This window comes from Coturnix japonica, chromosome 3 (genome assembly GCF_001577835.2).
Source record: "Coturnix japonica isolate 7356 chromosome 3, Coturnix japonica 2.1, whole genome shotgun sequence".
Lineage (NCBI taxonomy): Eukaryota > Metazoa > Chordata > Aves > Galliformes > Phasianidae > Coturnix > Coturnix japonica.
This window is the reverse complement of record NC_029518.1, coordinates 44,577,622-44,598,399: the sequence shown is the minus strand read 5'-3', so window position 1 is coordinate 44,598,399 and position 20,778 is coordinate 44,577,622. Positions and strand designations below refer to the sequence as shown.

At 36.9% G+C, this 20,778-nt stretch overlaps 1 protein-coding gene and 1 long non-coding RNA gene across 4 annotated transcripts; one reads left to right on the top strand and one right to left on the bottom strand.

Annotated features, from left to right (window-relative positions):
* Positions 1-337: 337 nt before the first annotated feature.
* MYCT1 (MYC target 1) lies at positions 338-20,778 on the bottom strand. Of its 3 annotated transcripts, none has more exons than XM_015858234.2 (3): positions 20,615-20,738; positions 3,895-3,973; positions 338-3,381 (listed from the first exon to the last, which is right to left on the bottom strand). In XM_015858234.2, exons 2-3 carry the CDS (start codon positions 3,917-3,919, stop codon positions 2,855-2,857), a joined length of 552 nt encoding a protein of 183 aa, XP_015713720.1. In that variant the 5' UTR covers positions 3,920-3,973; positions 20,615-20,738; the 3' UTR covers positions 338-2,854. The 3 variants fall into 3 exon arrangements, with proteins under 3 accessions (XP_015713720.1, XP_015713721.1, XP_015713719.1); XM_015858235.2 differs by having other exon boundaries at positions 3,895-3,956; positions 20,615-20,720; XM_015858233.2 differs by lacking the exon at positions 3,895-3,973 and having other exon boundaries at positions 20,615-20,778.
* On the top strand, positions 16,651-20,621 carry LOC107311595. The gene is made up of 3 exons (XR_001554158.2): positions 16,651-16,816; positions 17,404-18,576; positions 20,550-20,621. It is a non-coding gene; the product is annotated as an uncharacterized LOC107311595 (long non-coding RNA).

Here is a 20,778-nt window from a genome sequence, read left to right as displayed (position 1 = left end):
GGGATATTCATATTGCCCTGAAGTGATACATCTTTTGATGAACTCTCATTTCATTTAAAAAATAGTTAATTCCTATTAACATAAGATAACAAAGCATTTTCCTTTAATAATTGCTTTAGTTTTCGCATGCAGTCCTTGGAAAGTGTTCTAATATGGCACATTCCAGTGCTAACTTCATGTACTATAGTCATCTAAGGTCTGTCTCTCCACAGAGAAGAGGAAAGATCAAATCTTCATTTACATTCCCAACTACATTAGCTTGAATAATTCAACTTCCATTTAAATATTTTTAATAGAAGTCAACACATCAATTTTTGAAAAAATCAACCCCATGAAATCCAGATTATAACACATTTATTTCACACTCTGCATCTTCTGGAGAACTTACAAAACATCAACTTCAGATACAGTTTAAAGTGATATCCAACAATCCTTCTGGTTGTGCATCAAACAGTCTGTGTTTTTAATTTCCCTAATCCAAGGGAAATAAAAAAAAATATTTTGATATCCAGTGTTCACTATAAAAAATACAGTACATTTAAACTGCCTTGTCTACACTGTATACTAAATATTCTATAACATAAGTAATATGCTGAGAAAATATTTAATTTGCATCTTAAACCAGGAGTAAAGAGTCACTCATCTGGAATGATTTCTCTCAAGCATGAAGCAATTTGGGCCAGTTAGGTACACACTGCAGGTCAAGCTGTCTTTTCAAACAGTCTGCTAGACTTGGTAGGCAAAGGGAGAATGTGTGAACTTTGCTTTTTGAAGGCATGTCAGAAAAGGTAGTGTCACCTATTCTACAGATAGGACACCATAAAAGCACTTGTATGCAATGAAGTTCATCAAACTCAATAAGACTGTAAAAGAAAAAATATTATTAAAGAATAAAATAACAAAACTTCCTTTCTCCAGAGGACTATATATATATATATATATATATATAAAGACTGTAGCCTGTGATTAGCCAAATGCAATTTTGAAGCCTTAACAGCAAGTCTTCAGTGTACTGGAACTCTAAGTGTCTGCTATGAAACAATGTAAACACAGTAAGTGGTTGATCTAGCACTGACATACATTCCTCTAGAAGGGAAAATAATTGTACACTAAAAATAAAACATGAAAGCCAGTCAGTAAATAATTGCATAATAGTTTGCTTTTATAAGAAGGTATACTTGTAGATTATAATAAGTAATGCTTGTAAGTTCAGTGTTTGTAGCAATGTAGCAGTGTTTGTTTGCAAATGGAAAGATTTGTGGCTGGAAGACTGTAGTCTTCCACTTAGTAGTTAAGAGATCAGTGGTGCTACACAAAGGATGCTGAACTCTGCAGAGAGATATGTGCTGCTAGACACCAAAAGTCTGCAAAATAAGAAGTAAAGTATTTTGCCCATTCTTGGAATCTGCTGATTCCTTGTCCCTCCCAAAGAACAGGTAAGGACTCAGGTTCTCTGCTGAAGCACAGGAACAGCCCCTCAGGATAAGGGGTCCTGCAGCTGTCAAGCAGATTTAAGAATTAAATTTCTGTTTCCAATTGAAGAGTATGACTCTTCTACTTGTGGAAATTCTTTTGTCTTTATACAAATGTGAAAGACCTAACAGAAAATTGATATAATAAATCAGAAAACTGCTCCCATCTATCTGCTAATTCCAAATCCTGAACTTCTCATGGTGGTGCAATTAGTCTCAACTAATCCAGGGGTTAGCTTGATAGAACATGTGTATAACAGTCAAAAATGTAAGTTAACCTCAACTAGATATTCCACCTTTATCTTCATATTCTACACAACTGTACAATACCAGTGTTCAGCTGTAAATTTCTAAAATGCCAACTTAATGAAAGACAAGATTTCAGTGAATAACTTTCCAGGAAATATTAAAATATGGTGCAATTTGAGAAATATGATTTCAAATAGGGAAATGAGCAATCTCACAGCAAAGCAGGAAACTTAATTAAAAAAACAGTGGTCATTCATGCAGTGCTTATCTTGATAACCATAACCAGAAAAATGAGACATCAGGCTTTCTGTTCACATACAGACTAACTGGGCATTCAAACGTAGCTACCTCTTCTTCTGGCAGTAAATAGAAAATTACATAAGACTGTTATCAAGCACTTAGTATGCTCTTCAAAACTTCTCTTTACATGAAGGGTGGTGATATACCTCATCATTTTTCTCATAGCATGAGGAATTTCATACAAACAACTCTAACATGGAGTCTTTTTTCAGATCCTCTGCAATCAACAGAGCCATTTTTAGGTCCTCTGCAATCAACAGAACAGAACTGTGATGTTAAAACTTCTACACAGTCTTCGTGTAAGATTCCTTAGAGAAACTGTTGTATTGTTATAGTGACAAGGTAGTTAATGGAAGTGTTCATTGGAAGATTAATATCCTTGGGAAAACGCATAAAACCAGAACTTTTGGGTTTCATTTGCTTATTTGCTATTTAAAAATGAACAGAATAGTGAAATTTGCAGTAGCGTCTACATCAGTAATTCCTAAAATTCTCTTTGAGAAACAATCCACTTTTTTTTTTTTAATGCTGCAACATTTTCTTCCCTCTAAAGAAAAAGATATAGTGGTTACAATACAGCAGTAGAAATATGTAAGCATGTTGGAAAGCAGTAAATTAGAGCCAGTAGTGCAAAAACAAGTGATTCCTTGGATGGTGGGGCATAGCTTTCTAAGAAATCAGCACTACCCGCCTCCTGACAGTGCACATGCCCAGCTGCAATGTGTCACAGCAGCTGGAGACTTCTCGGAGACCTTCAGCATGCACAAAAAACTGCTTGAGATGATTGAGGTTCCTCCAAAAATGACTGTGTGTGTTTGTGGCAAGGACTTATCTCAGGAGTCTGGGAATGCTTTTATGATGGTTTCATATGCAGGAGGAGGGGTTTGTGTGGAGTGGCAGATGCGGAGGCTGTTGTTAGACCAATGGAATTCAGGTCGACTTAAACTGTTGGTTGTGCTTCCCACAAGGGTCGTAGTGGTGTTGGTGGGAGTGAGGGTGATCAGCTGACTGTTTGTCTCCACGGGGAGGGGAGGAGACTGTAGAAAAGGGTGAAAGGTGGATGCGCGAAAACTCGACTTCCTGGGGAAAGAGTTGGCTTGCTCCAAGGAGGCTTGCCGCTGAAAGGTGAGGCTGGCCAGACTGAGGTTGCTTCGACGTTCACAGCTGCTGTTACGGTAAAATCCAGTCCTGCTGGCAGAGTGGGAGGTGGGTCTGGACCGGCGAGTGAAGGGTGAAGAGTTCCCCTGTGAAATGTGGGCGCTAGCTCTGCGACGGGACAAGCAGGTGAATAAGGCCCAGATGATCCCTCCAATCACTAGTCCAATCAACATGGACACTGTGAAGGCTATTGTTATCTGCTCTGAAATACAACAAAAATACATAGTAATGTTACTTCAGATCTGAAGCATAACCTTGCCTGAAAGTGATTTGAATGTGGCAGCCTCCTTAAAAGATAAGCAAACCTACACCTATTTGTGCAAAATATGTGAATCTTTACAGCACAAACAGAAGAATTCATACTTGTGGAGTTTCTTTCTAGCCTACAACACTGGTGATCACTTTTCATTTATCCCTGATTATCTTTTCCAATGTGGCAATCTTACTAGCCTAACTTCTCTGTATTCTATATAACATCTTTATACTCACTGATCGTAGAAATGTTGAATTACTGATTATCCAACTGTAAAATGACACTTCTTTTGAGCACTTTCATTTATCTCTGACTATCTTCTTCAACTTGATAACCTTACCAGCCTCACATCTCTGTATTCTGTACAACATCTGTATACTCATTGGTCATACTGTTATGATACTTGTGAAGCACTTCTGTTTAAAATGACAGTGGAAAGGAATAAGAAAAGGAATTCCTTACCTATTTTCTTGCTTCCTTTCTCCATTCAGTGAAGGGTTTTGGACAGCACCATTACCATGTACCTTTGACAATATTAATTCTGTAATGAATATTCTGAAAATGTAAGTAAGCCACCAGCATTTTGAATGTATATAAAATCATGTTGTTGCTTGTTTGTAATATCTGCTTTCAGATAGATTTCTGGTCACAATACTTTGCAAAAGGTAGAATAAAGATATAGGTGATAAAGCATGGGATACTGCAGTGCACGTCTCCCTGTTAGAAACACTTTGTTGTCCTTTTGATCAGAGGCTTGACCTCGAACTGTTATTTTTCTTCAGTCCCTCATTTTAAAAATTAAGAAACTCTGGACTGGGCAAACAGCAGCCAAAGGACAAATGTTTGTTCTGTTTCTGCAGGAGCTCATGACCAGCAGTATCCTGCAGCTCCTGACTACAGACCAGAGACCCATCAGCAGCCTTTTGACAAACACGTATTCCGTGCTTTATAAAGATGTTTTTGGAGACATGGTAGACCTTACTGTGCCACTTTTCTGTATGTAAGAAACAGACTATTTTACAGGCTATTTTCATGTGTTTAGCATGTTCTGTTGCTGCAAATTCCTCCTCATACTCCTGAAGATGGAAAGGAAGAGTTAGATCTTGGTGACCCTCAGTGAGAAGAGCCCAGGTGATGTTCTGAAAATACTTTCCCAAAGACCAGACTGTAGTCTGAACATCCCTACTGTTGTCCCAGCAAAGACATGGGAAAGAGGAGCAAGAGCTAATCCTTTCTTAGATTGATTTCCTTCACATCTTGACTAGAACACTAGTTACATTATTATATTTTGAGATAGTCAAGAAATCCTCCAAGCACAGGGGTCTGTGCTGCTTCTCGGTATCCCTGCTCTTATTTGGGCTCCTGACTCTAGCAGAAAGAAGAAGGTGCTTTCTGTGATGCTCACATGAAGCTCTGTTTGACAAATGAGTATGTTTGGCTCTGAAACTGCCATCCACCATGATAAGGGTTTGTCCCTGCATCCCTATAGCCATAATTTTCACCACCTGCACAATCTAATCAGTGTTTCACAGTTAAAAGCAGATGAGGGAATTGACAAAAGTATTGAGTGTAGCTCTTCAGTCCTTCCCACGTGCAGTTCCCCTGTGCTGGAGGTACAGCACAAGCGATTTTCCTTTTTGCTAATATCTTCATTTTCTTCAACTACTTTTATTTTCTTATTTTTCTACCTCTATGTTTGAATACAAAAATAGAGTAGTAACCCATATTCTCTCATTTCAATTTGTATTTACATTTGATTCTTCTAGTTCCTATTATAGAAATATTACTAGATCTATGTGTTACTGGTACTTTTTTTCTTTCTCTTCCCAGACTATCCCTGACTACAGTGGGAACACATTTTGCTTTTTGTTGACTCTCTGAAGAGGATGAATTTTGCTGAAATCTAACTCAGTTCTAAAAACTTACACTGAATCTATGCTCATTGATTTCCTCTTTAGAACGTCCAGTGATCACAGCCCTGAGGTGCATTGGAGAAAATACTACAAAACAGAGAAAAAATCAAAGGCAGAGCAGGACTTGCTGCACCTGGGATTTTCAGGGGAACAACTGGCTTTTACAGGGTTGTTTTTCTTGTCCTTAATCTGGGAAGTGCCAGGGCAGATCTAGGCTTTCAGGAGAGCGAGTACAATACTGATAGCATGTGTCTCCTAGGGAGCTGTTACAATATCCCATGGTTTACCGGGGGCTGTGCATGCTCTTCTGTCCTCTGCTTTTAGAAGAAGAGAAAATAATATTTGGGAACGAGGCAGGGATGCTGACTCTATCTTCTTTGATGCTGGTTCTCTAAATATGTTTGGAACAGTATGTTTTTCATGTTACTCACACTGTTTTCCTTATTTGCTTATGTTACAAATGAAAAGATCGGGCATCTCATCTCAGTCAATTTTACCTCCTCTGATCCTCAGCAGCAGCTGAGACAAAGGATAAAAGTTTTTCAACAATGAAAAACAATGACTTCCAGGTACAATGTCAGAAACAAAAGGAAACAAAGCATAATCCAAGCATGCTACAAGATTAACAATATGATACATTAGCTTCATCAACTTTTAATATATGGTCCTTCCACTGTATCCATGTTAAAAAGGTTGGAATTTCAGAATCTCCTTATTTTTTTTTTCCTCTGTAGTTGCTGCAGATTTTTTTTTTAAAGCCTTTTACAACAGGCTTTTTAGCAGAGTCTGTTGTGATAGGACAAGGGAAATGGTTTAAAGCTAAAAGAAGGGAGACTAGATATAAGAAAAAAGTTTTTAACAGTGAGAATGGTGAGGCACTGGAACAGGTTGCCCAGAGTGGTGGTGCATGCCCTGTCCCTAGAGACACTCAAGGTCAGGTTAGACAGGGCTCGGAGCAGCTTGATCTAGCTGTGAGTGTCCCTGTTTTTTGCAAGAAAGTAGAACTAGATGTCTATTTAGGGTCCCTTCCAACTCAAATGATTCTATGATTCCATGAGCTATAAATCTGAAGAATTACTATGAATTCTACCAAGCGTATAGTTTCCAGCAAGTCCTTAATGCAGCATAGAATCCACAGAGAAGAAATATGGAAATCTTATTAGTAAAGACAACAGCATGTCTAACAAGTTGCTTTTGAAACAAGTTCTTCCCATCCAATTTAGGCATCAGTAGCAGGGGCAGTCAATCTGCAAGGCTTCTTAGAAGAAATACCTTGGGTATATTTGACAAGAAAATTGTCAAACACAGCCTTATTAATTTGCCACTGTGGAAAGTTAAGACAGACATTTTTTTTTTTTTTTACTGCCCCTATGCTCAGAAATGCACACAAGTGCAAATTCTTCAGCTAGCCAAGTTCATGAAAGGGTAGTACTATCATTTATATTGCAAAAGTAGCAACTTCAAAGAGAGCTTCCCAGGGTAAGAACCAGGGCAACAGGGTAAAAAGTTCTGAATGCAAAGAATAGAGAGGTGGAAAAGTATAATTCAGTGTACATATAACTTGAATCTGAACTGCATAATTTCCTATAATAACCAAAAATGGGACATTCAGTCTTTATAGCACCTCATCTGACAGTACTTTGCCAAGTGTAGTGTGGTAGGTAACATCCTTATGATAATAGCTATACATTTCATCTCTGGTAGGTGACTAGTAGATCACTGATTTCTGGTAGATTACTCAAATATTTCAATCTTCTTCACGTTTTTTGTTGTTGTTTCTCCATTAAAATAGAAATAATAAGGTAGTTTTAGAAGTGTTAAGATCATTTGTCAGTCAAGAATGGCATTAGATCAGTTTAGATGCAATAAAGATGTCTTAAGCATTTCATGTTAGGTCATGTTGCATTTCTTCTACCTTAGTAACTGAGAGTAGTTTTCCCATCTGTTCTTCCTTTCACTTGCTCAGTAAGTTCATGACATGCAAACTTTATTTCATGTGGGTTACAGCAAGTTTGTCTGTAGAACATGCCACCTACAAGCTGCTTGATTACAGCTGTATGAAAAATGAGAAATATCAGAACACAATATTATGCTGCATGTATTATGTTATATGGGCTGTTATTGTATTTTCCATTCAAATTTTAGATTTTTTTTTTTTTTTCCCATTTTAATATTTTCCTTTTCAATTTTTTATGAACTTTCTCCTTTATGGCACACCACATACCAGTGACTAAAATCTTACCCAAGTAAGTGCACAGTCCTCCCTCTACATGGACATACACTTGCTCATACCCTGCCTTGTCGCAAAAGAGGAAGACCCTGACAAGAGGCAGAGGCTTTAATCTCAAATGCTAGGAAATCCAGCTCATTTTCATCTTCACCATAATTTTTGATTTTATATTTTTTTCCCCAAAAATGAACATTTGGTGACAAAAGATGCAAATCAGAATGGGAAATCATTCTTGAACACTGCACAGCTTGGTTCAGAGCACCAGCTAGCGTATTTAAGTATGAACTGCACTTACGAATGGTACATCTAATAACCTGACAAGTAAGAAAGGTTCAGATACTGTTTGCCTTTTGAAGGCAAACTGAACATTTGTAACACACCCTGTTTCATGCAGAACTACACAGGAGCAGTCCAAAAGTATTACAGTTTTAATGAACTCAGATCTTCCTGCAGCCCTGGTAAATATACATATGTAAGCTGGGGGAGCTGGAACTGCTCCTTCTCACAAATCCTAGCCAGTGAACATGAAAAAGAAGAACAACCTGGGCCCAAAATGCTACCATTTTTTTTCCCAACACAAAAGATCAGAAGTAATTTTATTTCAGCTCTGGAAGCTCCAAGAGAACTTAGCCTGAGGCTGGGACTGGTAATAGCGGCCAGCTCCTATGATGCTGTTGTTTCAGTTCTGAAAAAAAACAATTTCTCTGTAGCTGATAAGTGCTGACATTACTATCTTCCTGACCACCGCAACTAATTGTATTAGCAAACCAGCCTCTCATTGATCATTTGTAGGAAGTCCATGATTCATCTTGGTGGGTGAATTGGTTTCTTTGTGGAAGCAGTCAGCTGTGCTCTTAGTCATTGCAAATGTTATGAAAGGTCACGTGGTATTTGTGAAAAGAGGGAAAGAGACTGTCTAAAACACAAAGTGATTCAAGAACCTGTGACGTCCAGGAAGCAAGCAGATGAGGACAGTGAGGTCTGGAAAACAGAATCTGTGAGAAAAGCCAAAAGAAGGGAAGGCTATACAGATCACAAGTGTTAATAAGATGAATGTAATTCTCCCAGTAATAAATGAACTGTCACTGCAAATAAAGCTTTTATGTCCACTACAGACCAGGTAAAAAACACAGAAATAAAGACTAAAACAAATGAAATACAGATTAAAATTGTAAAAGATGTTTCTATCAACGAAGATGGGTAGAAACCAGAACAGATAGTCCACACGAGTGGAGTATCCACACTCAAAGATTATAGTATGTATATCAATCAAGCATTTTTGTAAAATAGTTAATTCTGTCTCAAAATAAAAGAAGATAGAAGCTCAAGACCCAAATAAACATAATTTTCTGCAATTCCTAAGATGTTCTTTGGTCAGGCAAGCAAAAAAGCACCAGAGTTATTGGCAAGTAAATTAAGAAACTGATAAAGAAAAATGGCATTGTCTGTGTCTTTGGATTAATCCTGAGTTTGAAAAGCAGAGGGGACAGCTGTTTGCAAGCAGGTTCATTTTCAAACCAGCCATCTACTTAGAAACAAGATTGCCCTCTGCTGGAAATTCATGTTGGAAATCTAAGTAGTACATAAATTGCTCAAATTCTAATTAAATAGAAAAAAAAAAAACCCTCAAAAAACTAAACTTAAATAAGAAAACCAGAAAAACACTACATAAACACCTGGACGAAGGATAACAGAAGCTTGTAGTACCTGAAAACACAGACTCTGAATTGTGCTGCCAGAAGCAATTCGGAGGCATTGAAAGACAGGTACAATAAACCACAACATAAATAAACATTTGGAAGGTTAGTGAAGTATTTGCAAATATCTGTGCTGATGGTCAAATGTGATGATAAGTCAGTTCCTATTTCTTGCTTTCTAATGGTGTCCAGAAAGAACTTTGTCTATAAGAGTATGTTTTCTCTACTTTTTTAAACCTCTGTTCACTGTGTTAAAAATCCAGAACAGCTGAACAAAATCCTATAAACCAACTCAGATGTAATAATGTTGCTTTAATATTACTGGAAGTTTGATTTATTTTTTTTTTTTAATTTTTTTTTTTTTTTTTAACTGGAATGATAAATAAAGAGTAATTGTAATGATCAAAAGGAAACATCTAAGATAGAGATGTCACCATGTTTAATTTCATGCATTTGACATAACTGGGCAAAACAAGGCACAGATTCCTCTGAGCAGACAGAGATAGAGACTTTGTTATTGCATGGTTTCACTGTAATTCTTGATGTATTACAAAGACAGTAATGTAATTGCAATCTTTTTTGCATGTGCAGCAAAGTCCTCTGGCAAGAAATTTTTATCAGCCTTAAAAAAAAACAAAAAACAGAGCTCAGGCCAAAGCTTAATGTCCTCTTCATGGATCTAAATCAAACAATAAAACACAATTTGCCACAGTGCAATATGGCTTTATTGTTATTATCTAATTGATAAGATTATTTTACAGAGCCTGAGAATAAAATCATTTCCTGTATGAACAGAGGATAAGTGAATAGAGTGATGTTCTAATATTAAAGAGGATTTCTTGAAATTCAGTTTTAAAATAGAGTAAACAAATAAACAAAAAACTACCTTCAAGGAAATTGAAGAAATCTGGGGTTAGAAGAAAGCACAGATTTTTCAGGCTACTGGGAAGCCTACAGGCTGTCTATCATCCTCAGTCCTAGTACAGCAATCTTACTGCCTGTGGGTCTGAGACCAAAAACCCAAACACAGCTCCAGGAGGCTTACTGTGAGAACCCACAAAAGGCTGAGAAAGGTTTAAATTGATAACCTAAGATTTATTAGAATATGAAGAATACAGAATGTATTAGAACATCAGATAGAATATTTTAAAAGAGAAAAATCAAAGTGACGTTTCAGACTATACAGTGCATCCTACAGATGGTGATTCTCATGCAGTGCTTTTTGGAAATGCTACAACCTCTCTGCACATTTGCTGCTGTGTCAGAAGAGCCTCCTGTCAGCAAGAGGCAGAACTTTGTTTCTTCTCTGCACTGGTAGCTCAGCTACTTCCAGGAGAGAATCATTCTTTCCTTCACAGTTCCGTAACTCTTAATCTCCATTGAAAATGTATATCTTATGTCAGCTTAAAATGAATGAAACTGATACATATGTGCATCTTGGAAGAAGATGAAGAAAATCTATTGGGGCCCAGAATTGTAAGATTTCTCAAGAACTGTCTTTCCTCACTCAGAACTCTTTTGCCTTTGAAACATTACCACAGAATATGCTGCTGATAGCTTTAACATGGGTCATGCCTGCTCAAAAGTAACTTGGAATGAAAATAGTATTTAGTGATTTTTTAATTGTCTTCTATCATTTATTTATTTATTTATTTATTTTGCCATTGCTAAAACTACAACCTTCTTGTGGTGAAAATGCAGAATGTTGACCAAGTTTCAAGAATGGGAAGAAGAACCATTTGCGATCTTGGATGAATACTGATCAATATTCAATAATACTCACCAGTACCTTATAAATAGGTGTTCATGTCGCAGAAGAGGAGTCTGTATTTAAATCACATTTTCTTTTGTTGTTGTTGTTGTTATTATTATTATTATTATTTGTTTTTTGGTTTTTTTACTGCAGAGGTATTTTAACTATATCTATGTAGAAGAAATGTCAAGTCGAGGCCTGAAACAGTGATTGAGCACCTGGTGGTAAGGCAGGGCCAAACCTGGGCCAACCCAGGGGCCCAGGGGAGCTCAGGTGCATGCAATACCCCTGAGTGACTGGGCAGGGTGGAGCCAGGATCTACCCCTTCCCAAACCTCATTTAAGGGTTGGCAGTGGAGGTGAGAGCCTTTCACTGAAGATCCCTTACTGCCTGAGGCTTTTGAAAGGTAAGTAGTCTTTTTTTTCTTTTGTTTCTGCAGTTCTGGCTGCTGTGCTTGGGCTTGTCCTCCTTTGCTGCAGCCTGAGATTCTGCTTTCCTGTTGTTGTTGCTCTGTTTTATGTTACACTATAGCACTACAACCTAGAAGTGCAAACAAATTTCTTACTATGTTTATCTTCCTTATATCATATTGAATATGTGATTTATTTATTGGCACTACATAGCCACGTTCACATGTGGTAATAATGTACTTTTCAGTTATCTGCAATGGAGAAAGTTTGCCTTTTCTTATTATTTTCTTAGTACTTTCTGAGTTAATGTCTATCAGTTTCAGTTTTTTCTTGTGTCAAATATAAACCTGATTATCTACTTCAGTGTGATCTAGTAGGCATAATTAAGTGATATTGACAAAAATTTGTGCAACAACAGCAAACTTCAACAGAAGACACATATCTACCTGGTTAATTCATTCTTCCATTACTATAGTTAACTGGGTGATGGTATCAATGTAATTTTTAATGTGAAGGTTTTAAAAGGAGGTTATGATAATTGAATGGTCAAGTATCTCTCAAGTCTGTGTTAACGAGTTATATTTCTGAATTAAAATGTTTGAGATAGGTTGTTTTTTATCTTTATGGTAAGTATGATACTAGAGAAGCAAGGCAGAGGCCTCTTCTGGGAAGAAGAAAATCTTTTGGCTGTATTCCTCAACAAGCATGTGTTGGAGACCAAAGTAGGTTTTGCATTGCATTGAACTTGATTTTATCCCAAATTATTTTGCTGAGTAATTCATAGGTGTCACTTAATAACAACACAGTATATATTTGCATTACTGACATAGCTTTGATTATGTGTTTTAGCAGACAGCTCTGAAGCTTTTCAATAAGAACATTGTTTTTCAATACATGGAAGTTAAACTCTCCTGAGTTTTTTTCCTTTCCTCAGGAGGAAGGGGGTCTATTTATCATCTTGGAACCAAATCCATAGCAACCCAAGAGTGCAACATGTTACTTTTAAATTGCTGTTGTTTTTTTGTTTGTTTAGTTTTTATTAGGAACTGTTAGCTGCATAATTCAGCTCCTGGTTGAATGAGCTACAGTGGCAAAATGGAATACAGAGCATTTGCTTCAAAAAAAAAATTCCTACCAGAAGAGCTGAGACAATCTCAGCATGCCCAGAATGTATGAACCATGAATTTGAATCCTGCTACGTTCTAGCAGTTGAGCATAATGCTATGTAAAGCTCATCTTGGGCAGAAAGCATGGCATTATGCTTCTTTTGTTGTGTGTCTGGTATGTTAATGTATTCACTAGTGTAGTAATTGTAGGAAGAAATATCCTTTCCCTAAAAATGAGATTTCTGGATTCAGTGAGTAATTAAGGCATTACTCTCTTGTCTAATAATTCATGTGACAAGAAACAGTGGCACATACTTCTTCAGTATAGGTGCACATGACAAAATATGTGCTTCTTGTTTGATTAGGTATCATGATGAACCTTTTCCTCATCAATCTACTACCTTAGATTTACAACCTTTCTGCCAAAGATGGTTAAGTACTCAATAAATCAATAATTGGATGGTAGGAGTGTGGGCAGGGAGAGGAAAGGAGAAAAGAAGCAGCAATTAGGAGGCAACATAACACACCCTGAGGATGACAGATATGCATCTGAAAGAATAATTCATGCACAAGAAGGAAAAGTCAGTGTGCAAGAATAAGGCTTGTCTCATAAGTTTTATTTCTTTCATCCAGCTATGATAATACTCTTTTCTTTGGATTTGCCAGAAGAATGGCAAGGGGGGTGGGGAAGGCCCTCATTAGTATCTACTTTATCTCTGTGGCAAGCCTTCATTTAAGTCTTAGCGATGGATTTACATGCTAGCCTCCTGAGTGCAAAAGCTTATTAATGGTTAAATGCACTTTGCTTCTATGATGGAAATACTAATTTCATATGCTTGTCAAATCTTTTACTGTACTGCTAGTAAAATAAATATAATTCTCTTAAAATTGGGATAGTCTGAATCCTGAGGAAAAGCATATATGATTTATCTAATACAAATTCTTGTTTGGGGTTTATATAAAACAGTAATGATCTAGTATATGAATAGATGTTAGTACCATCAAAACTAGCCAGCTAGACAGAAAACAAAACAGCATTGGCCTAAGGCACAGTTCATTTTCTTGGAGAAATCAGTGTGGGTAGAATATGTTTAGATTTGGCATATGATCTTGACTCCTGTCCCTGACAAAACAGAGAGGAAGTGCTGACTTCCTACAATATTTTGGAACCACCATAAGATGTGTTAGAAGGCACAGTGCAGCATCTGTTTTGTTAGATGCTTCATGTGCTTTTCAGCAACAGAAGGCAACAAATCACACATGCACAGCAAATCCAGCAAAAAGTGCTGCCACATAACAAAGAAATACAGCTTAGTATCTGGCCTTCTAATCATTACTTCTCAAACACACCTGAGAACAGACATCTTCACTCCTGAGAGAACAGGCAGTCTGAAGATGTGATGAAGAGGATAATCAACACTTTTTCTTCTTATTACATAGCAAGTCATAGTTTTATTTATCATGGGTGATGGTAGTACTTTGGAGGACCCCACAGGAGGAGATGGAGGTTCTAGGTGCTATCAAACAGAGATTCACTGCTGTCATGTTGCCACTGAAGGACAGCTGTTTAGGTATGTTTGCTGTTGTTGCTGATGCCTCGCCACCATATGCTGTCTTCTTTATGTTAAACTCAAAATGTTGTCCCCATTTCTCATAGCATTGCCATTAAAGATTTGTCCTGCCTGAATAGCTATCCTATGCTGTTTGCTGCTGCCTTGTGACATCCCAAGTCAGCTCAGGACTGTTGTTGTGGAAATAGGAAACAGGAGACTTCTGATGATCTTGACTTTTAGATCCTGCTTCCTTCTAGAGATCTTATCTGTTTCAGCCAGAGGAGAAAGACTGTGTACACATCTTTCTTGTCCCAGCAGTTCTCTATCCACTATGATCGTTATCAAAATTGTGTGGAATACTTTAATCACATTGCCACTAGAATGCTTGAGATGTGCAGGGGGTTTTAAGTATCTGATGCCATCTACATTTCTGTCAGGGGATTTTCATATGGGTTAGCATATAACAAAATCAATCTCAATGAGGAGGAAAAAAGAATTGCATATCTTCAGGAACAGCAGGAATTTTCCTGAAAAAACAGCAGCAGAAGCCTTTCTGATACTGCTATGCATGGAAGAGTGTGCAGCCCTGTGATTCCTGTAGGGGCAGTGCTAGGTTTTATTGGTTTAAACATTATTTCTGTTGTATCAGGGTCTGACTGAAGTTCCGCTCTGTGATGTTTTTGATGGACAAAACCAAAACTAGTATGAAAAAAACATTACCCTTTCAAGTGAAATCTTTTAATCAAAGATCTGGAAACATGACGTTACTGTTAAATTTCAGGTATCATAGCATTTAATTGAGGAGGTGAAGGAGGAACTTATGATCATAGAACATATCCATTTACAGGTAGCACTTCCAAAAATGGAATCAGCTTTTTGTATGGTTCTGTGTCACACTTTGTCAATCGAATAATCTTTGTTTTCACAGCACTCATACAAAGCAGTGCAGGGTATTTCTAGTTTTTGGGTTTTTTTTTAATTGGTACATGACGTGAAGAAATGAGCATTCTTATCTTTCAGAAATCCTACTTAAAATCTGAATTCTAGTATGATTGCTTTCACTGATGTCTTTAGGAATCCATCCTGCTCTAAGGTCAAGTTGATCGTAGCAAAACAAAGTAGTTCTAATTTCTCTGAAGGAAAAAAAATATATTAAACACCATGTTAAGATCCCTTCCCCAGAAGTTCAATCACATTTTGAAATGGATACAAATTTTTGGCAGCTTTCTTGGGGGAGAGGGGTGGATGCTGTGTGTCACCCTTACCTTCGCCCAGCACTGCTACTTAACCCATTATCTAGGTATGTTTGCAGATGCACTCTTCAATAAATTCAGCGAAACCTGCAGACCCAAAGACTTGACTTGCCTTTGTGTTTAATAGCCTCTATCATGCAATTATAACATTCACACAAATTATCTGCACTATAAAATTCTGTATTTTGCATGTATTTTAGTGCAGTAACGCTCTAGCTAGCCCTTATGATCAACCTTTTCAGGCCTAAAATGGTCAAAAAAAAAGGTTTTCACGGCAATTATTTTTTCCCCCAGGTTACCTATCTATTAAAAAAGTGGATTCTATGAGCCTTCTGACTAAACTGGGAATTACAACCCTCCTTTCTATTTGTTATTATCTATATTAGACTACATTTATATTGGTTTCTCCAAGTTCATATGGAACTAAAATGTACCAAAACCAATCAACATTTGGACTGTACTCTCTTCAAAACAAGCCTAGGAAAGAATGGCAAACTGCTATTTGCTATTAGAGGTCTTTAAGAGTGGTGTGTACAAAAAAAGTAGCTTTAGAGGTATACAACTTCTCCATTTTTCAAGGCTTAAGATTGAAAAAGTAGAGGAGAAAACATTAAGCAGGTAATGGTAATTTAGGTAAGCAATGAAGACCCAGCAGGGATCAGAGCCATTTATATGATTGAAAAAGAATAAGTAAGAGAGGTGGGTGGAAGGTTTGTTTACACACAGTTGGTTCCCATTGTGATGGGGATAGAAATCTGCTTAGGATTGAAGACTATCACCCTCGCATACTGTGAGGTGAAACCCTGAATTGCAAGTTTTAAGTGCTGGCTCACTATCCCTGATGAGCCAGACATCAATCAGAGTCTGAAATGCGAGTCTTAAACAACAGAATCATTAGGAAAGTGCATGATAGGGGACTCTGGGAAGTCTGAGTGACAAGATAACCAGTGAGGTTGTAGTTGTTGTTTGTCAGATGAAGAGATACAGAACAAATGTGAAACCTAGCCATTTAGGTTTGGCTTTCCTATGTTTGAGAGCTGTGCTATAGCTTCTGTCAGTGCTGCCCTTTACAAGTAGTATTTCTAGTCGTAAAACAAGACAATAGTACAAAATCCTTAACCACCATTATTGCTAGACTGGTAATACACCATAGCATATTAGAATATGCTGAGTAACAGGTTGTGCAGAGCAGTTGTGGAGCCTTCAAGGTTCAACCATAAAGGTTGTAGAAATTTTCAAGAAGCGTGTAGACGTTGTCCTGGGCGACTTATTCTGGGTAGGTCTGCTTGAACAGGGGTTGGGCTTGCTGACCTCCAGAGGTCCTTCCAATCCCACTATTTCTGTGATTCTGTTTCTGTGAACTATTTACTCATATTTTCCAGCAGATTATATAGCCTGACTTCTTTAAAGAGAATGAGCATCTTTTTAAGGAGAGGAAGATCAGTGGGCAGACGAAAGAGAAAGACAAGGTGAAACATGTCTTGTGAAACATTATTTTCCACCACACAAATTTTATTACACATTATTACACCACACAAATTAATCCCAGGATTATTATTTGGGGTAAAATGCTCCTTAATTTTAATGGAAATAATTTTACTGTGTTACTTAAGTAGATACTTGAGTAAAACTTGTCTTGATTATAGTCTAGGAATTCAAGTTTATGCCAATTAAGGTCTATTTTTTTTTCCTTTGTTGTCATATTGATCAAGTGTACTGCTTAAATTGAGTTTCCTGATCTGAAAGTATTTTACTGCTTTCACTGGAGGAGTAGGATTGTCTTAAAGCCATTTATTGTATTTAATTGTGTGTGTGACTGAAAATGCTTTTAGGAATTACAAGAAATGCACTCCTGGTTAAAACTGAAACATCTTTGTTTCCACTGTTCACTTACAAATCAAAATGAACTCAATAAAGACTATATTAAAACAACGAAAAATGAGATTAGTAGTTGATGGATGGGTACCAAATGCTGAATTTCTCACTTAGCTAATGCCACAACAAATCTCCCTTTGAGACTACCAATAAAAATCTAATGCAGATTTTCTGTTTACAGTCCCATATGATGCCGACAGTGCTGAATTGCAGCAAAGGTGCCTGTGTTTCTGTCTCTACTGAAGTACCATACTATGGAGTCCTACAGCAGTATAGGGCCACAGAGGATACATGGCTTTGTAAGAGCTGGCCTGTAAAAGAGGAATGCTCCTGCATTCTCACAGCCAACTTCTCTGGAGGAAAAAAAAAAAAAAGCATGAGAAGAGTATGTGCAACCACCATAGTAGGGAGCTACTAATAAAGTAAGAATCAGAACTTCAGCCATGAACTTGTGAGTTTCAGCATGTCCACTTATGTGCTCTTTATATAGACTACATCTGTTCACAAGGTCAGGATCTCTATTAAGAGAATGATGAATTTAAACTAAAAAAGAACTTTAATATATTTCCATCTCAGACTGGTTTTTAGGTCAGCAAAACTACTACTTTGCTTCTTCTGTCTTACGTTGTTGTATAATTTTAGCATCTCAGAAATGCTGTAGAATGATGACAGTGAAACCTGAATTGGAAAAATTAGGACTTGTTGCAGGATCTGTAGATGAAGATGCTAGTAGCTCCCCAGCATAGTTATTGACTCTACACTGAACCTGCAAAAAAATTACATGCTATAATTCTTTATCATTTTTTTTTAACCTGTTAAGGACTTGAAATGAGTTGAGACAGAAGATTTAGGCTGCTTAAGTTATTCATGTATAACTTCATAAGTCACAATACATAAATCTTGTGGGCTTTTTTTCCTATACAGGTGCATGTGTGTGTTTCTAACAGAATTGTGGGCTGGAGTTACTGTAAAAATATTTGTGTACTCACATATAATTAGAGAACAGTTAGTTTGTTCAATAGTTTGAAATTCTTCGAGTCATTTCTAAGGTGCTCTTGTCTGAAATTACCATTGGAAATAGGATGCCTGTACATTTTCCAGAATAGAGATCCAGCTGTTGGGCAGTAAGTGCTTTATGAATTGTGAGGAAAATAAAAATAATTATATAGAAATCATTAGAGGGATTTACAGCATTTATTTTTTCCTCACAAATTTAATTCATCTCAGCAAGCTTTTGCACAAAAGCTTCTGAAGTTTACATATTGGCAGTGTCCTTGAGAGCTACTGAGAAGTCACCCACTCATGGAAAAGGATCTGCATCTTGGTAATGTATTCACGTTCTCAGCAGAACATGGTAAGTGGCTTAGAAAAAGACTAAACAGACTGTAAACCATATCCTAAAAAACAAAACAAAAAAAACCCCAACAGCTTCAAATACTGCATACACTTTTAATAAAGTACATAAATATATCTAATTTCTGTAGTTTTATTTTTACCACGCATCTCCAAGGATGTTAACAAACACACTTCTATCATTTTAAGCAATGTTTTTTTAGAGTGAGTTTGTATCATTCATTGTCTTCTGATGCTGGCTACTGTAAGGAACAGTGTAGTATCCCTCCCTAGTTTACTGCCTCTGATATACTGAAAGGAAGAGGAAAGCCATTAACTCTTCTAAACTCTATAAGTAAAATAAGAATATAAGAAGCATCTCTGCTTCTGAAGTTGAGTGAGCTCTTCATAAAAGTTCCTCTGCTATCAAAATACAGGCAAAAGGGAGGTGACTGTGGCTGGAGAAGATTCAGTCCCTGGCAGGCTGTGTGAGTAATTCCAGTGAGAGCCAGTGCTGGCCCTTTATGTAGTAAAACAGCTCAAGTGTGCGCTGCTCTGTGTTGTCAGATATAGCTCTTGGTGTTGAAATATCAGAGTTTGGCACACCTGGAGAGGGTCCTTAAATGAAATAAATGAATAACAGCAGCACCAGTATAACCCCTTGAATACAATATGCTGTAGAATTTAAGTTTACTTCTTAAGTGCCTTTTATGTACGTTTTCTGACTCATCATGAAGAAGAGAACTCCTTGCAAAATATCTGAGTTATTCTTAGTGAGTTCTTAGAATTATATATGGCTTTCCTGTTTCTTGGGAATGAATAATTTGTCTCAGAGTAAATCAAGTCTGCATTAAGAACTGACAGAATATTTACAAAAGGATTCTTAAAGTACAGATGACAGCACTACCATTTCTGTTCTGAAAGTGGCATTTTAAAATTACAAGTTATTCTGTTCTACTAAAGCTTATATCAGATAATAGACTAAACATTAATAAAAGTATTTCTTTTTCCTCAGTTAATCTTTAAGTGCCTCACGATGACACTCTTTCTAGCCTATGATTAAAAAAAATAAAATGAGTTGCTTGTGGCCTCCCAGTAGGAACGTATGTGTCAGCACAGGAAATATGTGGCAGGCATTCAGCAGACTCTTACTTCTTATGCTGAGGAAGTGAAGGAGCTTTTTTAAACCTTATATAGTTATTTTCTGCTTTCTCCTGGGTGCTTCTATGCAACAAAATTCTCATTTGCTGATGCATATTATTTTTTAGCTTGAGATGGTACACAGATTCTCGAAGGGGGCATTGTTCAATAGCAGTGGTGAGATAAAAACATCATATGATACATTCTTACAATGCCTGCTAATGTATGTTAATGCTAAATAAAGGAGTTGATAGAACTTTTTGAATGGAAAGGTTTTCTGCAAAGTCTCCTAGGATCAATTCACTAAATCTAATTACATCTAGTGTGTTTCAGTGTAGTGTATATTTTTACTTCATACTATATACATATCAGTTAACTAATTGTTCTCAAATTTGGCTGAAAGAAAGCAGTCATAATGGATAAGGAAAATATAAATTAGGGAAAAGGTAAGGGAAATCTGATCATGAGATACCATAGAAATCTACCAGTTGTTTTACGTTTTGTTTGAGTGAGAGTTTATTCCAAAGGTTTTGGTTTTGTTATCCCTTTTTCATCAGTAGATGAAACAAATCATGTCTGTCATGTAGGTACATCCATTAAACAGTTGAGAATGTCTACCTGATCTGAAACACGCTCGAGTCAATAGACACCTTTTCACTGACTTCGGTAATGGGCTTTGTCAAACAATCAATTCTGCCCTGGTGGTTCTTACTGCTTTGATTAGTCAAAACTCATGATAAAACTTTGACAAAGAAGTATTTAGTAAACAATCTATTGCACTGCAAGAAATAGTAGAAACATCCATTCATTAATTTTTGTTTGTGACATAAGGTTTGCATAGATTTTTTTTTTAAGGCAATTAACAACTAATCTCAGCATCTACTTTAATGATATTCTGAAAGAAGAAACAAAATCCTTACCCCAAAACTTTGGTGGCCATGAAACTGGTGAGTAAGTACTGTTCTTATCCATAACATCCAAATGGGCGATATAAAATAGTATGTCCACAGTGCAGCAATGGATTTCTGAAGAATTGAGATTTAGTGGTAGAAGTAATGCTTTTGTGCTGCTAGGGAACTTTTTT

Excerpts from the sequence above, each read along its gene's own strand:
- MYCT1 (XM_015858233.2), bottom strand. The coding sequence starts at position 20,666 with ATGGATAAGAACAGTACTTACTCACCAGTTTCATGGCCACCAAAGTTT. Across the intron at positions 3,382-20,614 it reads ATGGCCACCAAAGTTTTGGG|AGCAGATAACAATAGCCTTC; the intron begins GTAAGGATTTTG and ends GTTGTATTTCAG.